This window comes from Oncorhynchus kisutch, linkage group LG11 (genome assembly GCF_002021735.2).
Source record: "Oncorhynchus kisutch isolate 150728-3 linkage group LG11, Okis_V2, whole genome shotgun sequence".
In the NCBI taxonomy this organism is placed as follows: domain Eukaryota; kingdom Metazoa; phylum Chordata; class Actinopteri; order Salmoniformes; family Salmonidae; genus Oncorhynchus; species Oncorhynchus kisutch.
This window is the reverse complement of record NC_034184.2, coordinates 90,069,918-90,096,793: the sequence shown is the minus strand read 5'-3', so window position 1 is coordinate 90,096,793 and position 26,876 is coordinate 90,069,918. Positions and strand designations below refer to the sequence as shown.

At 42.9% G+C, this 26,876-nt stretch overlaps 1 protein-coding gene across 1 annotated transcript in view; it reads right to left on the bottom strand.

The window, feature by feature from the left end:
• Positions 1-26,653, bottom strand: part of hhatlb (hedgehog acyltransferase like, b) — a 40,938-nt gene extending 14,285 nt beyond the window's left edge. Inside the window, exons 1-7 of the mRNA XM_031836468.1 lie at positions 26,459-26,653; positions 18,031-18,213; positions 17,673-17,740; positions 17,440-17,553; positions 16,577-16,771; positions 9,292-9,501; positions 8,737-8,908 (exon numbers count right to left, since the gene is read on the bottom strand). Coding sequence (XP_031692328.1) covers positions 8,737-8,908; positions 9,292-9,501; positions 16,577-16,771; positions 17,440-17,553; positions 17,673-17,740; positions 18,031-18,136 — 865 coding nt within the window. The 5' untranslated portion in view covers positions 18,137-18,213; positions 26,459-26,653. The remainder of the gene's footprint in view (positions 1-8,736; positions 8,909-9,291; positions 9,502-16,576; positions 16,772-17,439; positions 17,554-17,672; positions 17,741-18,030; positions 18,214-26,458) is intronic.
• Positions 26,654-26,876: the final 223 nt, after the last annotated feature.

Below are 26,876 nucleotides of genomic sequence, written 5' to 3'. Positions count from 1 at the left end.
TACACCAGGTTAAAGTAGGCCAGACCAACTACAGGAGCCAGAGAGACCAGACATACACCAGGTTACAGTAGGCCAGACCAACTACAGGAGACAGAGAGAACAGACAGACACCAGGTTACAGTAGGCCAGACCAACTACAGGAGACAGAGAGAACAGACAGACACCAGGTTACAGTAGGCCAGACCAACTACAGGAGACAGAGAGACCAGTCATACACCAGGTTAAAGTAGGCCAGACCAACTACAGGAGACAGCGAGACCAGAAAGACACCAGGTTACAGTAGGCCAGGCCAACTACAGGAGACAGAGAGACCAGACATACACCAGGTCACAGTAGGCCATACCAACTACAGGAGAGAGACCAGACATACACCAGGTTACAGTAGGCCAGACCAACTACAGGAGAGAGACCAGTCATACACCAGGTTACAGCAGGCCAGACCAACTACAGGAGAGAGACCAGTCAGACACCAGGTTACAGTAGGCCAGACCAATTACAGGAGAGAGAGAGACCAGACATACACCAGGTTACAGTAGGCCAGACCAACTAGAGGAGACAGAGAGACCAGACATACACCAGGTTACAGTAGGCCAGACCAACTACAGGAGAGAGACCAGTCATACACCAGGTTACAGTAGGCCAGACCAACTACACGAGAGAGACCAGTCATACAGTAGACAGTAGGCCATACCAACTACAGGAGAGAGACCAGACCTACACCAGGTTACAATAGGCCAGACCAACTACAGGAGAGAGACCAGTCAGACACCAGGTTACAGTAGGCCAGACCAACTACCGGAGAGAGACCAGTCTGACACCATGTTACAGTAGGCCAGACCAACTACAGGAGAGAGACCAGTCAGACACCAGGTTACAGTAGGCCAGACCAACTACAGGAGAGAGACCAGTCATACACCAGGTTACAGTAGGCCAGACCAACTACAGGAGAGAGACCAGTCAGACACCAGGTTACAGCAGGCCAGACCAACTACAGGAGAGAGACCAGTCATACACCAGGTTACAGTAGGCCAGACCAATTACAGGAGAGAGAGAGACCAGACATACACCAGGTTACAGTAGGCCAGACCAACTACAGGAGAGAGACCAGTCATACACCAGGTTACAGTAGGCCAGACCAACTACAGGAGAGAGACCAGTCATACACCAGGTTACAGTAGGCCAGACCAACTACAGGAGAGAGACCAGTCATACACCAGGTTACAGTAGGCCATACCAACTACAGGAGAGATACCAGTCAGACACCAGGTTACATTAGGCCAGACCAACTAGAGGAGACAGAGAGACCAGACATACACCAGGTTACAGTAGGCCAGACCAACTAGAGGAGACAGAGAGACCAGACACACACCAGGTTACAGTAGGCCAGACCAACTAGAAGGAGACAGAGAGACCGGACATACACCAGGTTACAGTAGGCCAGACCAACTAGAGGAGACAGAGAGACCAGACATACACCAGGTTACAGTAGGCCAGACCAACTAGAGGAGACAGAGAGACCAGACATACACCAGGTTACAGTAGGCCATACCAACTACAGGAGAGAGACCAGACATACACCAGGTTACAGTAGGCCAGACCAACTACAGGAGAGAGACCAGTCATACACCAGGTTACAGTAGGCCAGACCAACTACAGGAGAGAGACCAGTCATACACCAGGTTACAGTAGACCAGACCAACTACAGGAGAGACACTAGACATACACCAGGTTACAGTAGGTCAGACCAACTGGAGGAGACAGAGAGACCAGACATACACCAGGTTACAGCAGGCCAGACCAACTACAGGAGAGAGACCAGTCATACACCAGGTTACAGTAGGCCAGACCAACTACAGGAGAGAGACCAGTCATACACCAGGTTACAGTAGGCCAGACCAACTACAGGAGAGAGACCAGTCAGACACCAGGTTACAGTAGGCCAGACCAACTAGAGGAGACAGAGAGACCAGACATACACCAGGTTACAGTAGGCCAGACCAACTACAGGAGACAGAGAGACCAGACATACACCAGGTTACAGTAGGCCAGACCAACTACAGGAGCCAGAGAGACCAGACATACACCAGGTTACAGTAGCCCAGACCAACTACAGGAGACAGAGAGAACAGACAGACACCAGGTTACAGTAGGCCAGACCAACTACAGGAGACAGAGAGACCAGTCATACACCAGGTTAAAGTAGGCCAGACCAACTACAGGAGACAGCGAGACCAGAAAGACACCAGGTTACAGTAGGCCAGGCCAACTACAGGAGACAGAGAGACCAGACATACACCAGGTTACAGTAGGCCAGACCAACTACAGGAGAGAGACCAGTCATACACCAGGTTACAGCAGGCCAGACCAACTACAGGAGAGAGACCAGTCAGACACCAGGTTACAGTAGGCCAGACCAATTACAGGAGAGAGAGAGACCAGACATACACCAGGTTACAGTAGGCCAGACCAACTAGAGGAGACAGAGAGACCAGACATACACCAGGTTACAGTAGGCCAGACCAACTACAGGAGAGAGACCAGTCATACACCAGGTTACAGTAGGCCAGACCAACTACACGAGAGAGACCAGTCATACAGTAGACAGTAGGCCATACCAACTACAGGAGAGAGACCAGACATACACCAGGTTACAATAGGCCAGACCAACTACAGGAGAGAGACCAGTCAGACACCAGGTTACAGTAGGCCAGACCAACTACCGGAGAGAGACCAGTCTGACACCATGTTACAGTAGGCCAGACCAACTACAGGAGAGAGACCAGTCAGACACCAGGTTACAGTAGGCCAGACCAACTACAGGAGAGAGACCAGTCATACACCAGGTTACAGTAGGCCAGACCAACTACAGGAGAGAGACCAGTCAGACACCAGGTTACAGCAGGCCAGACCAACTACAGGAGAGAGAGCAGTCATACACCAGGTTACAGTAGGCCAGACCAATTACAGGAGAGAGAGAGACCAGACATACACCAGGTTACAGTAGGCCAGACCAACTACAGGAGAGAGACCAGTCATACACCAGGTTACAGTAGGCCAGACCAACTACAGGAGAGAGACCAGTCATACACCAGGTTACAGTAGGCCAGACCAACTACAGGAGAGAGACCAGTCATACACCAGGTTACAGTAGGCCATACCAACTACAGGAGAGATACCAGTCAGACACCAGGTTACATTAGGCCAGACCAACTAGAGGAGACAGAGAGACCAGACATACACCAGGTTACAGTAGGCCAGACCAACTAGAGGAGACAGAGAGACCAGACACACACCAGGTTACAGTAGGCCAGACCAACTAGAAGGAGACAGAGAGACCGGACATACACCAGGTTACAGTAGGCCAGACCAACTAGAGGAGACAGAGAGACCAGACATACACCAGGTTACAGTAGGCCAGACCAACTAGAGGAGACAGAGAGACCAGACATACACCAGGTTACAGTAGGCCATACCAACTACAGGAGAGAGACCAGACATACACCAGGTTACAGTAGGCCAGACCAACTACAGGAGAGAGACCAGTCATACACCAGGTTACAGTAGGCCAGACCAACTACAGGAGAGAGACCAGTCATACACCAGGTTACAGTAGGCCAGACCAACTACAGGAGAGAGACCAGTCAGACACCAGGTTACAGTAGGCCAGACCAACTAGAGGAGACAGAGAGACCAGACATACACCAGGTTACAGTAGGCCAGACCAACTAGAGGAGAGAGAGAGACCAGACATACACCAGGTTACAGTAGGCCAGACCAACTACAGGAGAGAGACCAGTCATACACCAGGTTACAGTAGGCCAGACCAACTACAGGAGAGAGACCAGTCATACACCAGGTTACAGTAGGCCAGACCAACTACAGGAGAGATACCAGTCAGACACCAGGTTACAGTAGGCCAGACCAACTAGAGGAGACAGAGAGACCAGACACACACCAGGTTACAGTAGGCCAGACCAACTAGAAGGAGACAGAGAGACCAGACATACACCAGGTTACAGTAGGCCAGACCAACTAGAGGAGACAGAGAGACCGGACATACACCAGGTTACAGTAGGCCAGACCAACTAGAGGAGACAGAGAGACCAGACAGACACCAGGTTACAGTAGGCCAGACCAACTACAGGAGCCAGAGAGACCAGACATACACCAGGTTACAGTAGGCCAGACCAACTACAGGAGACAGAGAGAACAGACAGACACCAGGTTACAGTAGGCCAGACCAACTACAGGAGACAGAGAGACCAGTCATACACCAGGTTACAGTAGGCCAGACCAACTACAGGAGAGAGACCAGTCATACACCAGGTTACAGTAGGCCATACCAACTACAGGAGAGATACCAGTCAGACACCAGGTTACATTAGGCCAGACCAACTAGAGGAGACAGAGAGACCAGACATACACCAGGTTACAGTAGGCCAGACCAACTAGAGGAGACAGAGAGACCAGACACACACCAGGTTACAGTAGGCCAGACCAACTAGAAGGAGACAGAGAGACCGGACATACACCAGGTTACAGTAGGCCAGACCAACTAGAGGAGACAGAGAGACCAGACATACACCAGGTTACAGTAGGCCAGACCAACTAGAGGAGACAGAGAGACCAGACATACACCAGGTTACAGTAGGCCATACCAACTACAGGAGAGAGACCAGACATACACCAGGTTACAGTAGGCCAGACCAACTACAGGAGAGAGACCAGTCATACACCAGGTTACAGTAGGCCAGACCAACTACAGGAGAGAGACCAGTCATACACCAGGTTACAGTAGGCCAGACCAACTACAGGAGAGAGACCAGTCAGACACCAGGTTACAGTAGGCCAGACCAACTAGAGGAGACAGAGAGACCAGACATACACCAGGTTACAGTAGGCCAGACCAACTAGAGGAGAGAGAGAGACCAGACATACACCAGGTTACAGTAGGCCAGACCAACTACAGGAGAGAGACCAGTCATACACCAGGTTACAGTAGGCCAGACCAACTACAGGAGAGAGACCAGTCATACACCAGGTTACAGTAGGCCAGACCAACTACAGGAGAGATACCAGTCAGACACCAGGTTACAGTAGGCCAGACCAACTAGAGGAGACAGAGAGACCAGACACACACCAGGTTACAGTAGGCCAGACCAACTAGAAGGAGACAGAGAGACCAGACATACACCAGGTTACAGTAGGCCAGACCAACTAGAGGAGACAGAGAGACCGGACATACACCAGGTTACAGTAGGCCAGACCAACTACAGGAGACAGAGAGAACAGACAGACACCAGGTTACAGTAGGCCAGACCAACTACAGGAGACAGAGAGACCAGTCATACACCAGGTTAAAGTAGGCCAGACCAACTACAGGAGACAGCGAGACCAGAAAGACACCAGGTTACAGTAGGCCAGGCCAACTACAGGAGACAGAGAGACCAGACATACACCAGGTTACAGTAGGCCAGACCAACTACAGGAGAGAGACCAGTCATACACCAGGTTACAGCAGGCCAGACCAACTACAGGAGAGAGACCAGTCAGACACCAGGTTACAGTAGGCCAGACCAATTACAGGAGAGAGAGAGACCAGACATACACCAGGTTACAGTAGGCCAGACCAACTAGAGGAGACAGAGAGACCAGACATACACCAGGTTACAGTAGGCCAGACCAACTACAGGAGAGAGACCAGTCATACACCAGGTTACAGTAGGCCAGACCAACTACACGAGAGAGACCAGTCATACAGTAGACAGTAGGCCATACCAACTACAGGAGAGAGACCAGACATACACCAGGTTACAATAGGCCAGACCAACTACAGGAGAGAGACCAGTCAGACACCAGGTTACAGTAGGCCAGACCAACTACCGGAGAGAGACCAGTCTGACACCATGTTACAGTAGGCCAGACCAACTACAGGAGAGAGACCAGTCAGACACCAGGTTACAGTAGGCCAGACCAACTACAGGAGAGAGACCAGTCATACACCAGGTTACAGTAGGCCAGACCAACTACAGGAGAGAGACCAGTCAGACACCAGGTTACAGCAGGCCAGACCAACTACAGGAGAGAGAGCAGTCATACACCAGGTTACAGCAGGCCAGACCAATTACAGGAGAGAGAGAGACCAGACATACACCAGGTTACAGTAGGCCAGACCAACTACAGGAGAGAGACCAGTCATACACCAGGTTACAGTAGGCCAGACCAACTACAGGAGAGAGACCAGTCATACACCATGTTACAGTAGGCCAGACCAACTACAGGAGAGAGACCAGTCATACACCAGGTTACAGTAGGCCATACCAACTACAGGAGAGATACCAGTCAGACACCAGGTTACATTAGGCCAGACCAACTAGAGGAGACAGAGAGACCAGACATACACCAGGTTACAGTAGGCCAGACCAACTAGAGGAGACAGAGAGACCAGACACACACCAGGTTACAGTAGGCCAGACCAACTAGAAGGAGACAGAGAGACCGGACATACACCAGGTTACAGTAGGCCAGACCAACTAGAGGAGACAGAGAGACCAGACATACACCAGGTTACAGTAGGCCAGACCAACTAGAGGAGACAGAGAGACCAGACATACACCAGGTTACAGTAGGCCATACCAACTACAGGAGAGAGACCAGACATACACCAGGTTACAGTAGGCCAGACCAACTACAGGAGAGAGACCAGTCATACACCAGGTTACAGTAGGCCAGACCAACTACAGGAGAGAGACCAGTCATACACCAGGTTACAGTAGGCCAGACCAACTACAGGAGAGAGACCAGTCAGACACCAGGTTACAGTAGGCCAGACCAACTAGAGGAGACAGAGAGACCAGACATACACCAGGTTACAGTAGGCCAGACCAACTAGAGGAGAGAGAGAGACCAGACATACACCAGGTTACAGTAGGCCAGACCAACTACAGGAGAGAGACCAGTCATACACCAGGTTACAGTAGGCCAGACCAACTACAGGAGAGAGACCAGTCATACACCAGGTTACAGTAGGCCAGACCAACTACAGGAGAGATACCAGTCAGACACCAGGTTACAGTAGGCCAGACCAACTAGAGGAGACAGAGAGACCAGACACACACCAGGTTACAGTAGGCCAGACCAACTAGAAGGAGACAGAGAGACCAGACATACACCAGGTTACAGTAGGCCAGACCAACTAGAGGAGACAGAGAGACCGGACATACACCAGGTTACAGTAGGCCAGACCAACTAGAGGAGACAGAGAGACCAGACAGACACCAGGTTACAGTAGGCCAGACCAACTACAGGAGCCAGAGAGACCAGACATACACCAGGTTACAGTAGGCCAGACCAACTACAGGAGACAGAGAGAACAGACAGACACCAGGTTACAGTAGGCCAGACCAACTACAGGAGACAGAGAGAACAGACAGACACCAGGTTACAGTAGGCCAGACCAACTACAGGAGACAGAGAGACCAGTCATACACCAGGTTAAAGTAGGCCAGACCAACTACAGGAGACAGAGAGACCAGACAGACACCAGGTTACAGTAGGCCAGACCAACTAGAGGAGACAGAGACCAGTCGTACACCAGGTTACAGTAGGCCAGACCAACTACAGGAGACAGAGAGACCAGTAATACACCAGGTTACAGTAGGCCAGACCAACTACAGGAGACAGAGAGACCAGACATACACCAGGTTACAGTAGGCCAGACCAACTACAGGAGACAGAGAGACCAGACATACACCAGGTTACAGTAGGCCAGACCAACTACAGGAGACAGAGCGACCAGACATACACCAGGTTACAGTAGGCCAGACCAACTACAGGAGACAGAGAGAGCAGACATACACCAGGTTACAGTAGGCCAGACCGACTAGAGGAGACAGAGAGACCAGACAGACACCAGGTTACAGTAGGCCAGACCAATTACAGGAGAGAGAGAGACCAGACATACACCAGGTTACAGTAGGCCAGACCAACTACAGGAGACAGAGAGACCAGACATACACCAGGTTACAGTAGGCCAGACCAACTACAGGAGACAGAGAGACCAGCCATACACCAGGTTACAGTAGGCCAGACCAACTACAGGAGACAGAGAGACCAGTCAGACACCAGGTTACAGTAGGCCAGACCAACTACAGGAGACAGAGAGACCAGTCAGACACCAGGATACAGTAGGCCAGACCAACTACAGGAGAGAGACCAGTCAGACACAAGGTTACAGTAGGCCAGGCCAACTACTGGAGATAGAGAGACCAGTCAGTCATGTTACTGTTACAGACCTACAGCCCAGTCAGTCATGTTACTGTTACAGACCTACAGCCCAGTCAGTCATGTTACTGTTACAGACCTACAGCCCAGTCAGTCATGTTACTGTTACAGACCTACAGCCCAGTCAGACGTGTTACTGTTACAGACCTACAGCCCAGTCAGTCATGTTACTGTTACAGACCTACAGCCCAGTCAGACATGTTACTGTTACAGACCTACAGCCCAGTCAGACATGTTACTGTTACAGACCTACAGCCCAGTCAGACGTGTTACTGTTACAGACCTACAGCCCAGTCAGACGTGTTACTGTTACAGACCTACAGCCCAGTCAGACATGTTACTGTTACAGACCTACAGCCCAGTCAGTCATGTTACTGTTACAGACCTACAGCCCAGTCAGACATGTTACTGTTACAGACCTACAGCCCAGTCAGACATGTTACTCTTACAGACCTACAGCCCAGTCAGACATGTGTTTGAGCAGCTTCATGTCCGTGGGGATGCTCAGGATGTACAGGAAGTGGAAGAGGATGTCCACTGTTAATATGGCCCCCAGGTGAATGAGTCCCTGCAGAGATATGTTCCATATCGCCCCCTCCTGACGGGTCAGGTCAGCCTTGTTGGCCTGGAGGAGAGACACACACACACACATGCGCACGCACACACAAACACACACACACACACACACACACACACACACACACACACACACACACACACACACACACACACACACACACACACACACACACACACACACACACACACACACACACACACACACAGGTAAGATGAGCCTATAGATGACAGGAGACATCAAAAATGCCAGTCACCGATGCTCTCTGCATTTTGCATATCATATTCTGTGTGCATATACGTGATATGTACCTGAACATAGCACTGAATCCGTAGGTTACATGATGTTTACCTGAACATAGCACTGAATCCGTAGGTTACATGATGTTTACCTGAACATAGCACTGAATCCGTAGGTTACGTGATGTTTACCTGAGCGTAGAACTTGTCGAAGGTCATAATTGGTCCGAAGTAGAAGTAGGGCAGGTAGAAGTTGTACTTGAGGAGTTCCAGGATGCTGTAGTTTCCTTCTTTCTTCTCACAGTTCTCCAGAGCAAAACTCATACAGCGCATGATGGTGAACCCACAACCGCCGTAGAACAGGACGGAACGGAGCTCAAAATCCCCCGTCACAAAACCAGCCTGGTGGAGAGGGAGAGGAAGAGGAGGGTTAGAGTGGAGGAGGGAGAGGAAAGAGAGGAAGAGGAGGGTTAGAGGGGAGGAGGGAGAGGAAGAGAAGTGTTAGAGGGGAGGAGGAAGAGGAAAGAGAGGAAGAGGAGGGTTAGAGGAGGGTTAGAGGGGAGCAGGGAGAGGACGGAGAGGGAGACAAAAGAGAGGAAGATGAGGGTTGTTGGAGAGGATAGAAGGAGGTGAAAGAGAGGAAGAGGAGGGTTGTAGGAGAGGATGGAGAGGATGGAGAGGGAGAGGAAAGAGAGGAAGAGGATGGTTAGAGGGGAGGAGGGAGAGGAAGAGAAGTGTTAGAGGGGAGGAGGAAGAGGAAAGAGAGGAAAAGGATGGTTAGAGTGATAGTACAACATTACAGTTTTAATAAAGTAATAGCATAGTGGTATTATAGTAGTAGTATAGTAGGAGTGTAGTACAGCGGTAGTATAGTCATATTACAGTAATAGCATAGTGGTATTATAGTAGTAGTATAGTAGGAGTGTAGTACAACATTACAGTTTTAATAAAGTAATAGCATAGTGGTATTATAGTAGTAGTATAGTAGGAGTGTAGTACAACATTACAGTTTTAATAAAGTAAGAGCATAGTGGTATTATAGTAGTAGTATAGTAGGAGTGTAGTACAACATTACAGTTTTAATAAAGTAATAGCATAGTGGTATTGTAGTAGTAGTATAGTAGGAGTGTAGTACAACATTACAGTTTTAATAAAGTAATAGCATAGTGGTATTGTAGTAGTAGTATAGTAGGAGTGTAGTACAACATTACAGTTTTAATAAAGTAATAGCATAGTGGTATTATAGTAGTAGTATAGTAGGAGTGTAGTACAGCGGTAGTATAGTCATATTATAGTGTACGTATAGTAATCGTTTAGCTGTAGTATGTTAGTAGTATGGTAATAGTACAGTGGTAGCAGTAGAGTAATATTACAGTAATAGTATAGTGGTAGCAGTAGAGTAATATTACAGTAATAGTATAGTGGTAGCAGTAGAGTAATATTACAGTAATAGTATAGTGGTAGCAGTATAGTAATATTACAGTAATAGTATAGTGGTAGCAGTAGAGTAATATTACAGTAATAGTATAGTGGTAGCAGTATAGTAATATTACAGTAATAGTATAGTGGTAGCAGTAGAGTAATATTACAGTAATAGTATAGTGGTAGCAGTACAGTAATATTACAGTAATAGTATAGTGGTAGCAGTATAGTAATATTACAGTAATAGTATAGTGGTAGCAGTAGAGTAATATTACAGTAATAGTACAGTGGTAGCAGTATAGTAATATTACAGTAATAGTATAGTGGTAGCAGTATAGTACTATTACAGTAATAGTATAGTGGTAGCAGTATAGTAATATTACAGTAATAGTATAGTGGTAGCAGTATAGTAATATTACAGTAATAGTATAGTGGTAGCAGTATAGTAATATTACAGTAATAGTATAGTGGTAGCAGTATAGTAATATTACAGTAATAGTATAGTGGTAGCAGTATAGTAATATTACAGTAATAGTATAGTGGTAGCAGTATAGTAATATTACAGTAATAGTATAGTGGTAGCAGTAGAGTAATATTACAGTAATAGTATAGTGGTAGCAGTATAGTAATATTACAGTAATAGTATAGTGGTAGCAGTATAGTAATATTACAGTAATAGTATAGTGGTAGCAGTGCAGTAATAGTATAGAAACAGAATAGTAATAGTATAGTAAAGTATTAAAAGTAGTACAGTAATAGTAGAGTAGTAGCAGTGCAGTAATAGTATAGAAACAGAATATCAATAGTATAGTAAAGCAGTGCAGTAATAGTATAGTAGTAGCAGTGTAGTACTGTTATAGTAATAGTATAGTAGCAGTATAGTAATAGTAGAGTAATAGTATAGTCATATTAGTACACCAATAGTATAATGGTAACATATTAAAAGTATGGTTGCAGTTTAGTAATAGTATGGTGATAGTATAGCAGTATCATAATGGTAGCATAGTAATAGTATAGCAGCAGTACACTAAGAGTATGGCAATAGTGTAGTAATAGTATAGGAGCAGTACACTAAGAGTATGGCAATAGTGTAGTAATAGTATAGGAGCAGTACAGTAAGAGTATGGCAATAGTGTAGTAATAGTATAGCAGCAGTACACTAAGAGTATGGCAATAGTGTAGTAATAGTATAGGAGCAGTACACTAAGAGTATGGCAATAGTGTAGTAATAGTATAGGAGCAGTACAGTAAGAGTATGGCAATAGTGTAGTAATAGTATAGCAGCAGTACACTAAGAGTATGGCAATAGTGTAGTAATAGTATAGGAGCAGTACACTAAGAGTATGGCAATAGTGTAGTAATAGTATAGGAGCAGTACACTAAGAGTATGGCAATAGTGTAGTAATAGTATAGCAGCAGTACACTAAGAGTATGGCAATAGTGTAGTAATAGTATAGGAGCAGCATATTCAGTTTATTAATAGTATATTAGCAGTATAGCTATAGTATCGTGGCAGCATATTAATAGTATAGTGGCAGTATAGTAATAGGGCATTAATAGTATATCAGCAGTATATTATTAGTATAGTGGTAGATTTTAATAGTATAGTGGTATCATAGTGATAGTATAGTTGCAGCAGTAGTAATAGTGGTAGTATAGTGGAAGCATAGTATTTGTATAGTAGCAGCATAGTAATAGTATAGTAGCAGTATAGTAGTAGTACAGTGGCAGCATAGCAATAGTATAGTAATGGTACAGTGATAAAATAGTGGTAGCATAGTGGTAGCATAGTAGTATAGTAGTAGTGCAGAAATAGTATAGTGGTAGTATAGTAGCAGTAGTGGTAATGGAATATTGGCAGTATAGTATAGTGATAGATAGTGCTAGATAGTAATGGTAGTGGTAGCAGTATAGTAATATTACAGTAATAGTATAGTGGTAGCAGTAGAGTAATATTACAGTAATAGTATAGTGGTAGCAGTATAGTAATATTACAGTAATAGTATAGTGGTAGCAGTATAGTAATATTACAGTAATAGTATAGTGGTAGCAGTGCAGTAATAGTATAGAAACAGAATAGTAATAGTATAGTAAAGTATTAAAAGTAGTACAGTAATAGTAGAGTAGTAGCAGTGCAGTAATAGTATAGAAACAGAATATCAATAGTATAGTAAAGCAGTGCAGTAATAGTATAGTAGTAGCAGTGTAGTACTGTTATAGTAATAGTATAGTAGCAGTATAGTAATAGTAGAGTAATAGTATAGTCATATTAGTACACCAATAGTATAATGGTAACATATTAAAAGTATGGTTGCAGTTTAGTAATAGTATGGTGATAGTATAGCAGTATCATAATGGTAGCATAGTAATAGTATAGCAGCAGTACACTAAGAGTATGGCAATAGTGTAGTAATAGTATAGGAGCAGTACACTAAGAGTATGGCAATAGTGTAGTAATAGTATAGGAGCAGTACAGTAAGAGTATGGCAATAGTGTAGTAATAGTATAGCAGCAGTACACTAAGAGTATGGCAATAGTGTAGTAATAGTATAGGAGCAGTACACTAAGAGTATGGCAATAGTGTAGTAATAGTATAGGAGCAGTACAGTAAGAGTATGGCAATAGTGTAGTAATAGTATAGCAGCAGTACACTAAGAGTATGGCAATAGTGTAGTAATAGTATAGGAGCAGTACACTAAGAGTATGGCAATAGTGTAGTAATAGTATAGGAGCAGTACACTAAGAGTATGGCAATAGTGTAGTAATAGTATAGCAGCAGTACACTAAGAGTATGGCAATAGTGTAGTAATAGTATAGGAGCAGCATATTCAGTTTATTAATAGTATATTAGCAGTATAGCTATAGTATCGTGGCAGCATATTAATAGTATAGTGGCAGTATAGTAATAGGGCATTAATAGTATATCAGCAGTATATTATTAGTATAGTGGTAGATTTTAATAGTATAGTGGTATCATAGTGATAGTATAGTTGCAGCAGTAGTAATAGTGGTAGTATAGTGGAAGCATAGTATTTGTATAGTAGCAGCATAGTAATAGTATAGTAGCAGTATAGTAGTAGTACAGTGGCAGCATAGCAATAGTATAGTAATGGTACAGTGATAAAATAGTGGTAGCATAGTGGTAGCATAGTAGTATAGTAGTAGTGCAGAAATAGTATAGTGGTAGTATAGTAGCAGTAGTGGTAATGGAATATTGGCAGTATAGTATAGTGATAGATAGTGCTAGATAGTAATGGTATAGTAATAGTAAGTAACACATTGTAATAGTATGGTAACATTATATTAATATATAGTTGTGGAATAGTAATAGTATTATATCAGTAAAAATAGTACAGCGATTGTATAGTAGTAGTAGTAGTAGTAGTAGTAGTATAGTAATATCATAGTGGTAGCATAGTAATAGTATAGTAGCAGTATAGTAGTGGTTTGGTAATAGTATAATACTAGTATATCAGCAGTATAGTAACAGTACAGTAGCAGTATGGTAATAGTATAGTAATATCATAGTATCAGTATAGTACATCGGTAGCATAGCATTACTATAGTACCAGTATATCAATAGTATAGTGGTAGTACCGTAACAGTATAGTACACATGTAGTAATAGTATAGTAGTAGTATAGTAATAGTTTAGTGGTGGCGATATAGTAGTAGTGCAGTAGCAGTTCAGTAATATTATTATAGTAGTGTATTAATAGTATGGTTGTATATAGTAATGCTATAATGATAGTATAGTACCAGTGTAGTTGTACCATGGCGTTAGTATAGTAGAAATAGTATAGTAGCAGTATAGTAGCAGTATGGTATTATTATAGTAATAATACAGCAACAGCATAGTAATATTGTTGTAGTATAGCGGCAGTGTTGTAATAGTGTAGTAATAGTATTGCCATAGTATAGTATTAGTTTACTAGTATATAGCTTTAGGGTGGTGGTAGTGTAGTAATAGTATTGCCATAGTATAGTATTAGTTTACTAGTATATAGCTTTAGTGTAGTGGTAGTGTAGTAATAGTATTGCCATAGTATAGTATTAGTTTACTAGTATATAGCTTTAGTGTAGTGGTAGTGTAGTAATAGTATTGCCATAGTATAGTATTAGTTACTAGTATATAGCTTTAGTGTAGTGGTAGTGTAGTAATAGTATTGCCATAGTATAGTATTAGTTACTAGTATATAGCTTTATTACAGTGGTAGTGTAGTAATAGTGCAGTAGTAGTTTAGTAACAGTATAGTGGTATTACAGTGATAGTACATTAATACTGTTGTAGTAGTATAGTCATGGTATATTAGTAATAGTATAGTAGCAGTATGTTACTCGTATACTGTTAGGTTCTAATACAACCTAGTAAAACTCACTGACGATTAGTAAAGTTTAAACCAAGTTTATTCACCCATTGGGTCGATACAGCTGCATAAGACAAAGACATATTTCCACCAGTGGTAAAAAAACCTGACTTGGGTCTCCTCCTTCCTTCTAAACAGCTTTATTACTAGGCAGGAAGTTAAGTAATACGGCCCTCAAACTGTTCATTCTCCCTTAAGGTGACCTGACATGACCTAAACCCCCTTCCTCACTACTCCACAGCTCTCCTGCCATTATCATCAGTGACTGCAATCATGCGATTGCCTCTCCTCTACTCAGCATCTCCCAAAGCCCCCTGGCTCCTATCCAACTTGACCCTCCTACAGATACCCATTCACTTCTGGTGTAGAAACCAGACTATGGCACTCCTCATGTCTCTAGTTTAGCTGATGATTAACAATATTTAAAGTTTGAAATACGAACCCATCAATAGTAATAGTATAGTAAAAGGATAGTATTAAAACAGTAATAATATAGTAGAAGTATAATAATAGGGTTAGCCTAGTAGTAGTATAGTAGTAATATTACATTAATACTATAGTAGTAGCAGTATAGTAATATGATAGTAGTAGTAGTATAGTAGCAATAGTACAGTAATAGTAGTAGCAGTATAGTAGCATTATAGCAATATGATAGTAGTAGTATAGTAGTAATAGTACATTAATACTATGGTAGTAGCAATAACCCTAACCCTAACCCAACACTGGACGCCCCAACCCTAACTCTGACCTCTAACCCTAACCTCTACCCTGTAACCCTAACCCTAACTCTAACCTCTAATCTCTAACCCTAACCCAACACCGGACGCCCTAACCCTAACCCAACACTGGACGCCCTAACCCTAACCCTAACTCTAACCTCTAACCTCTAACCCTAACCCTAACCCAACACTGGACGCCCTAACCCTAACCCTAACCCTAACCTCTAACATCTAACCCTAACCCTAACCCTAACTCTAACATCTAACCCTAACCCTAACCCTAACCCTAACTCTAACCTCTAACTTCTAACCCTAACCCTAACCCTAACTCTAACATCTAACCCTAACCCTAACCCTAACTCTAACCTCTAACCTCTAACCCTAACCCTAACCCAACACTGGACGCCCTAAACCTAACCCTAACCCTAACCCTAACCTCTAACATCTAATCCTAACCCTAACCCTAACTCTAACCTCTAACCTCTAACCCTAACCTTAACCCAACACTGGACGCACTAACCCTAACCCTAACCCAACACTGGACGCCCTAACCCTAACTCTAACCTCTAACCTCTAACCCTAACCCAACACTGGACGCCCTAACCCTAACCCAACACTGGACACCCTAACCCTAACCCTAACCTCTAACCCTAACCTCTAACCCAACACTGGATGCCCTAACCCTAACCTCTAACCTCTAACCCTAACCTCTAACCCAACACTGGAAGCCCTAACCCTAACCTTTAACCTCTAACCCTAACCTCTATCCTCTAACCCTAACCCTGTTGAGGGGGGTTAAGTGTTTTACTCAAGGGTACAAAGGCAGGCAAAGGCATCTTGGATTTGATACCAGCAGCCTTCCGGTTGCTCACTTCCCGTCAGATTTCTCCCCTCCAGTTGCTGGCTCACCTCTCTAACCACGAGGCTACCTGCCACCCAGTAGTAATGCATTGTAGTGTATTCTTCTTACCTGCCAGGATATGAATGGTTCCATCTTGAATGTGGACAGGGTGGTGAGTCCAGCTAGGAAGCAGAGCCAGCGCAGTTTAACCAGAGAGATACTGTAGAGCAGCACACAGTGGGACAGGATCAGAGTGGTGTAGGTCCAACCCATAGTGACCAGCACCGCCAGGGTACCGTAACACAGGTACATCAGGCTCCTATGCTGTGGACAGACAGACAGACAGACAGGGGTACCGTAACACAGGTACATCAGGCTCCTATGCTGTGGACAGACAGACAGACAGACAGACAGAATCAACATGTACAACCGGGACCTATGATGTGGACAGACAGACAGGCTGTCCTTGATTCAGTCCTCTGTGTACATCATGATATTGGGTGTAGGTACCTTGATTCAGTCCTTGATGTGATGCACCAATTATAAACTGTTTTCTCTTTTCTCCAAGGTCCAAGGTCCACAAATCTATGGATAGATCTTCATGTACTGTATATATTCAAACGTATGGATATATATATATTTCTGAAGAGCCTTGTCCTCTATAGAATGAGTTTGCTGACATGGCAGTCACACAGACACAACCAAGTTAGCTCCCTCCCTCCCTCCCTCCCTCCCTCCCTCCCTCCCTCCCTCCCTCCCTCCCTCCCTCCCTCCCTCCACCTGTCCCCCCCCATCACTAAGTATCTAAAGATATTAAAAGCTACTGTACAATGTAGCATGGCTTTGGAGGGTGACAAAACTGGTTCCAAAGGATGATGAAGCTGATATTCTTAACTGGAAAGATGGTGCCTGTGTCCTAAATGGTACCCTATTCCCTACATAGGGCACTACATTTGACCATGTTGGATACAGAGTTGCAGATGTAAATCCACCTGTGGAGCCAGCATGGAGCAGATCTTAGCGAAGATCACATGACCAGACAGGGCGAAGAGGATGTGGTCCCGGAACGTAGAGAACCACATCACCCACTCAAAGTCAGCCGTATCCTGCAGCCAGATAAAATAGAGTAGGGATCTCAGTCATATCAGATGATGAGTTGGATCTTAGTTGTTACTCACATATAAAAGGTCCACAGGTCAGCCTGAATCTAAAGCGTTCCTCTCACCATCCTCCTGCCGAAGTAGTACCATCCTGGTGTCACGCTGGACTTGAACGTCTTTCTGTTTGCATTCGCTGGAAAAATAATACTTTCATTAGCTTAGATTTTCAGTTAGAAAAATGTGACAAAAAAATCCATTCTGTAATGCTTAGGACCGTGTCTGTGTGTGTGTGTGTGTGTGTGTGTGTGTGTGTGTGTGTGTGTGTGTGTGTGTGTGTGTGTGTGTGTGTGTGTGTGTGTGTGTGTGTCTGTGTGTGTGTGTGTGTGTGTGTGTGTGTGTGTGTGTGTGTGTGTGTGTGTGTGTGTGCGTGCGTGCGTGCGTGCGTGCGTGCGTGCGTGCGTGCGTGTGTGTGCGTATACTTACAGCTGGACACATCAAAGATCCAGCTGGCAGCCCACAACAAGCCCAGATAGACCACTGTGTTATAGAAGTACAGCTCATATCTGGGCAGGGCTGCCTTGATCCCCATGGTGACCGATCAGCTGGTGGAACCCACACACTCAGAACCTGGAGGGTAGGGACAGACACCCTCCACTCAGAAGGGACCTGCAGAGGTGGAACAACCACTAACATCAGTTAACATCACTATCATTGGTTAACATCAGTTAACATCACTAACATCGGTTAACATCAGTTACATCATCAACATCAGTAGTAGTATAGTAGTAATATTACATTAATACTATAGTAGTAGCAGTATAGTAATATGATAGTAGTAGTAGTATAGTAGCAATAGTACAGTAATAGTAGTAGCAGTATAGTTGTTGAATCTTGTTATGTTCATACGTATTTTTACACATGTTAAGTTTGCTGAAAATAAATGCAGTTGACAGTGAGAGGACATTTATTTTTTGCTGAGTTTATGCACAGTATATATGTACAGGATGTACTGTATTCTAGTCAGAGACTTGATTGATCCAAGAAACACGCACAATGGACATTAGACTGGTGGAAATCTGTCCTTAGGTCTGATGAGACCACATTAGATGGACATTAGACTGGTGGAAATCTGTACTTAGGTCTGATGAGTACACATTAGATGGACATTAGACTGGTGGAAATCTGTCCTTAGGTCTGATGAGTCCACATTAGATGGACATTAGACTGGTGGAAATCTGTCCTTAGGTCTGATGAGTCCACATTAGATGGACATTAGACTGGTGGAAATCTGTCCTTGGGTCTGATGAGTACACATTAGATGGACATTAGACTGGTGGAAATCTGTGCTCGGGTCTGATGAGTCCACATTAGATGGACATTAGACTGGTGTCAATCTGTCCTTAGGTCTGATGAGTCCACATTAGATGGACATTAGACTGGTAGAAATATGTCCTTAGGTCTGATGAGACCGCATTTGATGTTTGTTTACAACCGCCGTGTCTTTGTGAGAAGCAGAGTAGGTGAACAGATGATTACCACATGCGTGGTTCCCACCGTGAAGCATGGAGGAAGAGGTATGATGGTATGGGGGTGCTTTGCTGGTGACACTGTCTGTGATTTATTTACAATTCAAGGCACACTTAACCAGCATGGCTGACACAGAATTCTGCAGCGATATGCCATCCTAACTGGTTTGCGCTTAGTGGGACAATCATTTGTTTTTCAACAGGACAATGACCCAACACACCTCCAGGCTGTGTATGGGCTATTTGACCAAGAAGGAGAGTGATGGAGTGCTGCATTACCCAACCTCAGCCCAATTGAGATGGTTTGGGATGAATTGGACCGCAGAGTGAAGAAAAAGCAGTCAACAAGTGCTCAGCATATGTGGGAACTACTTCAAGACTGTTGGAAAATCATTCCAGGTGAAGCTGGTTGAGAGAATGCCAAGAGTGTGAAAAGCTGTCATCAAGGCAAAGGGTGGCTACGTTGAAGAATCTGTATTTTGATATGGTTAACACTCTTTTTGGTTACTACATGATTCCATATATGTTATTTCATAGTTTTAATGTCTTCACTATTATTCTACAATGTAGAAGATAGTAAAAATAAAGACAAACCCTGGAATGAGTAGGTGTGTCTAAACTATTGACTGGTCCTGTATATCTATTCCAGACTCTGATATTTGTAACTTTGTGTATTCAGTGTGTTATTGTGTTGATATATATTATTGCTCTATTGGAGCTAGAAAAATGAGCATTTCACAACATCTGCGATAACAAGTTCCTTTGATATGATTTGAACATCTGTAAATCTGTGTAGGCGACCAATAAACGTTGATTGAATTGGACTTCCTCTTTCCTAAACCTTTTCTGACCTTAGGGCTCTATTCAATCCATATAAATTGAGCTTCATAGTGAAATTGACAATTATTGGCAATGTTCCCGTGGTTTCGGAGACGACTGTACATTCACGGTAAATGCTGCATATGTCAGCTCAATGGGAAATTACCTTCACATTTCTAGCGGGCAATCTGTAACGCTTCAGTGACCCCGATTGAATAGAGCCATGAGTCTCTCTCACTCTCTCAAAGTGAACAAATGTCACATTGTTGCTCAGCTATCTGTAAAGCTAGCAATTCTCTCTGTTAGCACCAGCCCCATGTCGTCAACAGGCTAGGGCTGTGTCCCAAATGGCACCCTATTTCCTAAAGGTCTTGGTCAAAAGTAGTGCACTAAATATGGAATAGTGTCCCGTTTGAGATGCAGTCAGGCCTGGTCTATAGTTACCACTGTTTCAATCAGAGTCAGATATCAATGTGATGGAGCGGCAGGCTATGACTTAAAAATAGTCCCTCGCCCTCCAGTTTACATTCAGGTCAGTGTCACGTTTGGACAAACTACTGTATTTGGCTGCAGTACTAGTAGACTAATGACTACTGTATTCACAGTAACTCTCCCTCTCTGAGTCATAAAAAGCGGTCATTTATATACACTAGTGTTATCAGAGATGGTAGAGAACCTAGAGACCTTTCTCTCTTTCTCTGGAATTATATACACTAGTGTTATCAGAGATGGTAGAGAACCTAGAGACCTTTCTCTCTATCTCTGGAATTATATACACTAGTGTTATCAGAGATGGTAGAGAACCTAGAGACCTTTCTCTCTTTCTCTGGAATTATATACACTAGTGTTATCAGAGATGGTAGAGAACCTAGAGACCTTTCTCTCTATCTCTGGAATTATATACAGTAGTGTTATCAGAGATTGTAGAGAACCTAGAGACCTTTCTCTCTATCTCTGGAATTATATACACTAGTGTTATCAGAGATGGTAGAGAACCTAGAGACCTTTCTCTCTATCTCTGGAATTATATACAGTAGTGTTATCAGAGATGGTAGAGAACCTAGAGACCTCTCTCTTTCTCTGGAATTATATACACTAGTGTTATTAGGTACGTCCTTTCATGGGCAACGTTATCTAGTTAACATTAGCTTTCTACATCTAGCTACATATTGAACTTCCATCCTCTCAGTCCAGGGGCACAATGTATTTTACGGGTGGATCAGAGTCGCTGATGGACATTTCAGCTAGCTAGCTTTTGCTAGCTATTTTGTCCTGGGAGATGAACATCGGGTTGTTATTTTACCTTGACATGCATATGGTCCGATGTACAGCACTTCTTCTTCCATTTAGATGTTGTGTAGATACTAGATCATATTACCATATTATTACTACAAGATACTGATCACTTGTCAATGTTTGTCCAGACACAGAACGGATAGGCTGTCATCAGCTTTATATCTGACTGGACCTTTAATATAATGTCTTTGAACATGGTTCATGTGTATCTAGAAGGAGAGGAACAACAGGACAGACAAGGACTCTGAGAGGTCATCTATTCCTATACAGCAGCTGTTGCCTATTTGGAGCTAACTGCTGAACATTTCTGACACTGATTTGTTATATATATATATAGACTACCATTCAAAAGTTTGGGGTCACTTAGAAATATCCTTGTTTTTGAAAGAAAGGCATTGTCCATTAAAATAACATCAAATTGATCAGAAATACAGTGTAGACATTGTTAATGTTGTAAATGACTACTGTAGCTGGAAATGGCAGATTTGTTATGGAATATCTACATAGGCGTACAGAGTCCCATTATCAGCAACCATCACTCCTGTGTTCCAATGGCACGTTGTGTTAGCTAATCCAAGTTTATAATTTTAAAAGGCTAATTGATCATTAGAAAACCCTTTTGTAATTATGTTAGCACAGCTAAAAACTGTTGTTCTGGTTAAAGAAGCAATAAAACGGGCTTCTTTAGACTAGTTGAGTATCTGGAGCATCAGAATTTGCGGGTTCGTTTACAGGCTCAAAATGGACAGAAACAAATACATTTTTTCTGAAACTCGTCAGTCTATTCTTGTCCTGAGAAATGAAGGCTATTCCATGTGAGAAATTGCCAAGAAACTGAAGATCTCGTACAACGCTGTGTACTACTCCCTTCACAGAACAGCGCAAACGGGCTCTAACCAGAATAGAAAGAGGAGTGTGAGGCCCCGGTGCACAACTGAGCAAGAGGACAAGTACATTAGAGCGTCTAGTTCGAGAAACAGACGTCTCACAAGTACTCAACTGGCAGCTTCATTAAATAGTACCTGCAAAACACCAGTCTCAACGTCAACAGTGAAGAGGCGACTCCGGGATGCTGGCCTTCTAGGCAGAGTTGCAAAGTGAAAACCTATATCTCAGACTGGCCAATAAAAATTAAATATTAAGATGGGCAAAATAACACAGACACTTGACAGAGGAAGATTGGAAAAAAGTGTTATGTACAGACGAATCTAAGTTTGAGGTGTTCGGATCACAAAGAAGAACATTCGTGAGATGCAGAAAAAATGAAAAGATGGTGGAGGAGTGACGTCATCTGTCAAGCATGGTGGAGGAGTGACGTCATCGGTCAAGCATGGTGGAGGAGTGACGTCATCTGTCAAGCATGGTGGAGGCAATGTGGTGGTCTGGGGGTGCTTTGGTGGTGGTAAAGTGAGAGATTTGTTCAGGGTAAAAGGGATCTTGAAGAAGGAAGGCTATCACTCCATTTTGCAACATCATGCCATACCCTGTGGACGGTCCTTAATTGGAGACAATTTTCTCCTGCAACAGGACAATGACCCAAAGCACAGCTCCAAACTATGCAAGAACTATTTAGGGAAGAAGCAGTCAGCTGGTATTCTGTCTATAATGCAGTGGCCAGCACAGTCACCGGATCTCAACCCTATTGAGCTGTTGTGGGAGCAGCTTGACCGTATGGTACGTAAGAAGTGCCCATCAAGCCAATCCAACTTGTGGGAGGTGCTTCAGGAAGCATGGGGTGAAATCTCTCCAGATTTCCTCAACAAATTGACAACTGCAATTGCTGCAAAAGTAGCATTCTTTGACGATAGCAAAGTTTGAAGGACACAATTATTATTTCCATTAAAAATCATTATTTATAACCTTGTCAACACCTTGACTATATTTCCTATTCATTTTGCAACTAATTTCATGTATGTTTTCATGGAAAACAAGGACATTTCTAAGTGACCCCAAACTTTGAAACGGTGGTGTATGTTCATTACATTGATTATTAGTGCTTTTTTGGTCTCAAATGACATTGTAACATATATGGAACTGCCTAAACTGCTAAACCAAGTGTTTACGATCTGAACATATAACTAAACGCTTTTATGAAACTCTATTTAAACGCTTCAAGGCATTTAGAATTGCAATGCAAACGCGTCAGTGTTTAGATTGTAAACACCAAAACATGTAGCATTTCTTAAACACATGAACACGTTTATTCAGCACAAGGCATTTTAAACACTAAATACTGGGGGTGTTGTTTTAACACTGTAGGGTATAAAGCTGTATTTGCGTATATCCAAGCGTTCCTTTCGAGTGAATGTGAGAGATACCCACCCATGACTGTGTTTGTTAGTGACAGAGTCATGGTTGTTGCATTTAGTAAGATCTACTCCGGAAGCCTTTTATCAGAAACCGTCTAAGTGAATGTCTTTCAATAAAAAGTTAACCTTTTATGACCACATATTAGACAGGTCCTAAGGCCTTTAGTTATGGACTAGTTAGTCTTTAGTTATGGTCTAGTTATCCTCAGTCTTTAGTTATGGATTAGTTAGTCTTTAGTTATGACCTAGTTATCCTCAGTCTTTAGTTATGGACTAGTTATCCTCAGTCTTTAGTTATGACCTAGTTATCCTCAGTCTTTAGTTATGGACTAGTTAGTCTTTAGTTATGACCTAGTTATCCTCAGTCTTTAGTTATGGACTAGTTATCCTCAGTCTTTAGTTATGGACTAGTTATCCTCAGTCTTTAGTTATGGACTAGTTGGTTATCCTCAGTCTTTAGTTATCCTCGGTCTTTAGTTATGGACTAGTTATCCTCATTCTTTAGTTATGGACTAGTTATCCTCAGTCTTTAGTTATGGACTAGTTATCCTCAGTCTTTAGTTATGACCTAGTTATCCTCAGTCTTTAGTTATCCTCAGTCTTTAGTTATGGACTAGTTATCCTCATTCTTTAGTTATGGACTAGTTATCCTCAATCTTTAGTTATGGACTAGTTATCCTCATTCTTTAGTTATGGACTAGTTATCCTCAGTCTTTAGTTATGGACTAGTTATCCTCATTATTTAGTTATGGACTAGTTATCCTCATTCTTTAGTTATGGACTAGTTATCCTCATTCTTTAGTTATGGACTAGTTATCCTCAGTCTTTAGTTATGGACTAGTTATCCTCATTCTTTAGTTATGGACTAGTTATCCTCAGTCTTTAGTTATGGACTAGTTATCCTCAGTCTTTAGTTATGGACTAGTTATCCTCAGTCTTTAGTTATGACCTAGTTATCCTCAAAATTGTGTCCTAAAAATCCAGGATAAAGGGCCACATCAGAAAAAGTCCAAATACACTGGTTTGTGAAGTGAGAGAGTATCCAACAATTGAAATATTTGTATCACCCACAATCTGCACTCATTATTACTGCTATGGCAATTGACTTAACAAACAGTACTAGCTCAACCATCTCAACTGGAACAACCATCTCAGTAATGGGTGCAATAAATCCAACCCCTTTCAGATTGGATTAGTTTTCAGGTGCAATAAATCCAACCCCTTTCAGATTGGATTAGTTTTCGGATGCAATATGTCCAACCCATTTCAGATTGGATTAGTTTTCAGGTGCAATATGTCCAACCCCTTTCAGATTGGATTCGTTTTCAGGTGCAATATGTCCAACCCCTTTCAGATTGGATTCGTTTTCGGGTGCAATATGTCCAACCCCTTTCAGATTGGATTAGTTTTCGGGTGCAATATGTCCAACCCCTTTCAGATTGGATTAGTTTTTGGGTGCAATATGTCCAACCCCTTTACAGATTGGATTCGTTTTCGGGTGCAATATGTCCAACCCCTTTCAGATTGGATTCGTTTTCGGGTGCAATATGTCCAACCCCTTTCAGATTGGATTCGTTTTCGGGTGCAATATGTCCAACCCCTTTCAGATTGGATTCGTTTTCGGGTGCAATATGTCCAACCCCTTTCAGATTGGATTCGTTTTCGGGTGCAATATGTCCAACCCCTTTCAGATTGGATTCGTTTTCGGGTGCAATATGTCCAACCCCTTTCAGATTGGATTCGTTTTCGGGTGCAATATGTCCAACCCCTTTCAGATTGGATTCGTTTTCGGGTGCAATATGTCCAACCCCTTTACAGATTGGATTCGTTTTCGGGTGCAATATGTCCAACCCCTTTCAGATTGGATTCGTTTTCGGGTGCAATATGTCCAACCCCTTTCAGATTGGATTCGTTTTCGGGTGCAATATGTCCAACCCCTTTACAGATTGGATTCGTTTTCGGGTGCAATATGTCCAACCCCTTTACAGATTGGATTCGTTTTCGGATGCAATATGTCCAACCCCTTTACAGATTGGATTCGTTTTCGGGTGCAATATGTCCAACCCCTTTACAGATTGGATTCGTTTTCGGATGCAATATGTCCAACCCCTTTACAGATTGGATTAGTTTAGAAAAATGTAAGTTATTTATATTTGTATAGTAAAAGATCAATACATCAATCAAAAACAAATGATAAAACAATAGATATTAAAACAAATTATTCTAAAATCTAACCTGCAACAAAGCACGCTGGGAAATATGATAATTAGGCCCCTTTCACGTCTTTTTCACTCTAGAAAGTTCATGGTAATTAACTCAATACAGTCAAGTAAAAACAACAACATGCGGTTAAACCTATTTATTGAATCAAATGTCCTGTTCAGTTGTCCTGAAATGTAGATAAGGTGACAGACATTCATAACACTGATCTGAAAAAAAAAGCCATGGAAAGTCACGTACATTTCTAATGACTAAATACACTCTAAGCAGGACCATGTGAAAGTAAACACTAATGTTTAAAATCTGAATACTTTGCAGATGTAGGTGTTATCCTGGTTGGAAACGGACTGGAAAAAGCTGACTGTAGTGTTTAATCTAACATGCTAAACACTTGTTGGCTAATATAAATGCTTTATCTTTACGTTTTAAACACTGATATTTAGGTTATGAACGTGTCACGTTTCATGGTTTTCCAGTGTAGCCTATTGTATTAGTCGAAGGGTCATTGACTATTGACCAATTTTAGTCTACTTAATATTTTTACTAGGCTACTTTATTCTGCTTGCTAGGAATAATAGCCCACATTGCATTAAACATGCACATTTGATCTCCATAATGAAAACTGTTGCTGCTATTAAAATCACTTCTCTGTGATGTTAGCTGGTTAAATGTCACATGGTCATGCATTGCAATTTGTAACCTTATTGCGCTTATAATAGCAACACCTGTTGCGGTACTGACCTTGAAGAGGCAAAGTAGCTGTAACCCCCAAACAAGTCAACAAAGTAAATGCAATCTCCCTTAAAACTAAATAAAAAGAACAAATGGAAAATGAAGGTGGGGAAAGAAAGCAGTCTCGTGAATCTGCAGTGTTGTTATCGGTCCAGTGGTGTGGTCAGAGCGCGGGACCACTGACTCCCGGGGAGGAAGCGGACAACAATTAAAGGTGCATCTGGATTTATTTATTTTCTCAGAGGGGGCGGACCCGTTTTAGTGCCTGTCACAACAAAATATAGTGGTAACTGTAGCTCACTGTTATATCTGTTGCCCAGTAATATCTCTAATTGAACTATTATTATCTGTCAATTCATCCCGTATCAAATAGATAAAGGTTCATTGGGTTTCCATGACAAGTCCAGGTTATACAGAAGAGCTCTGT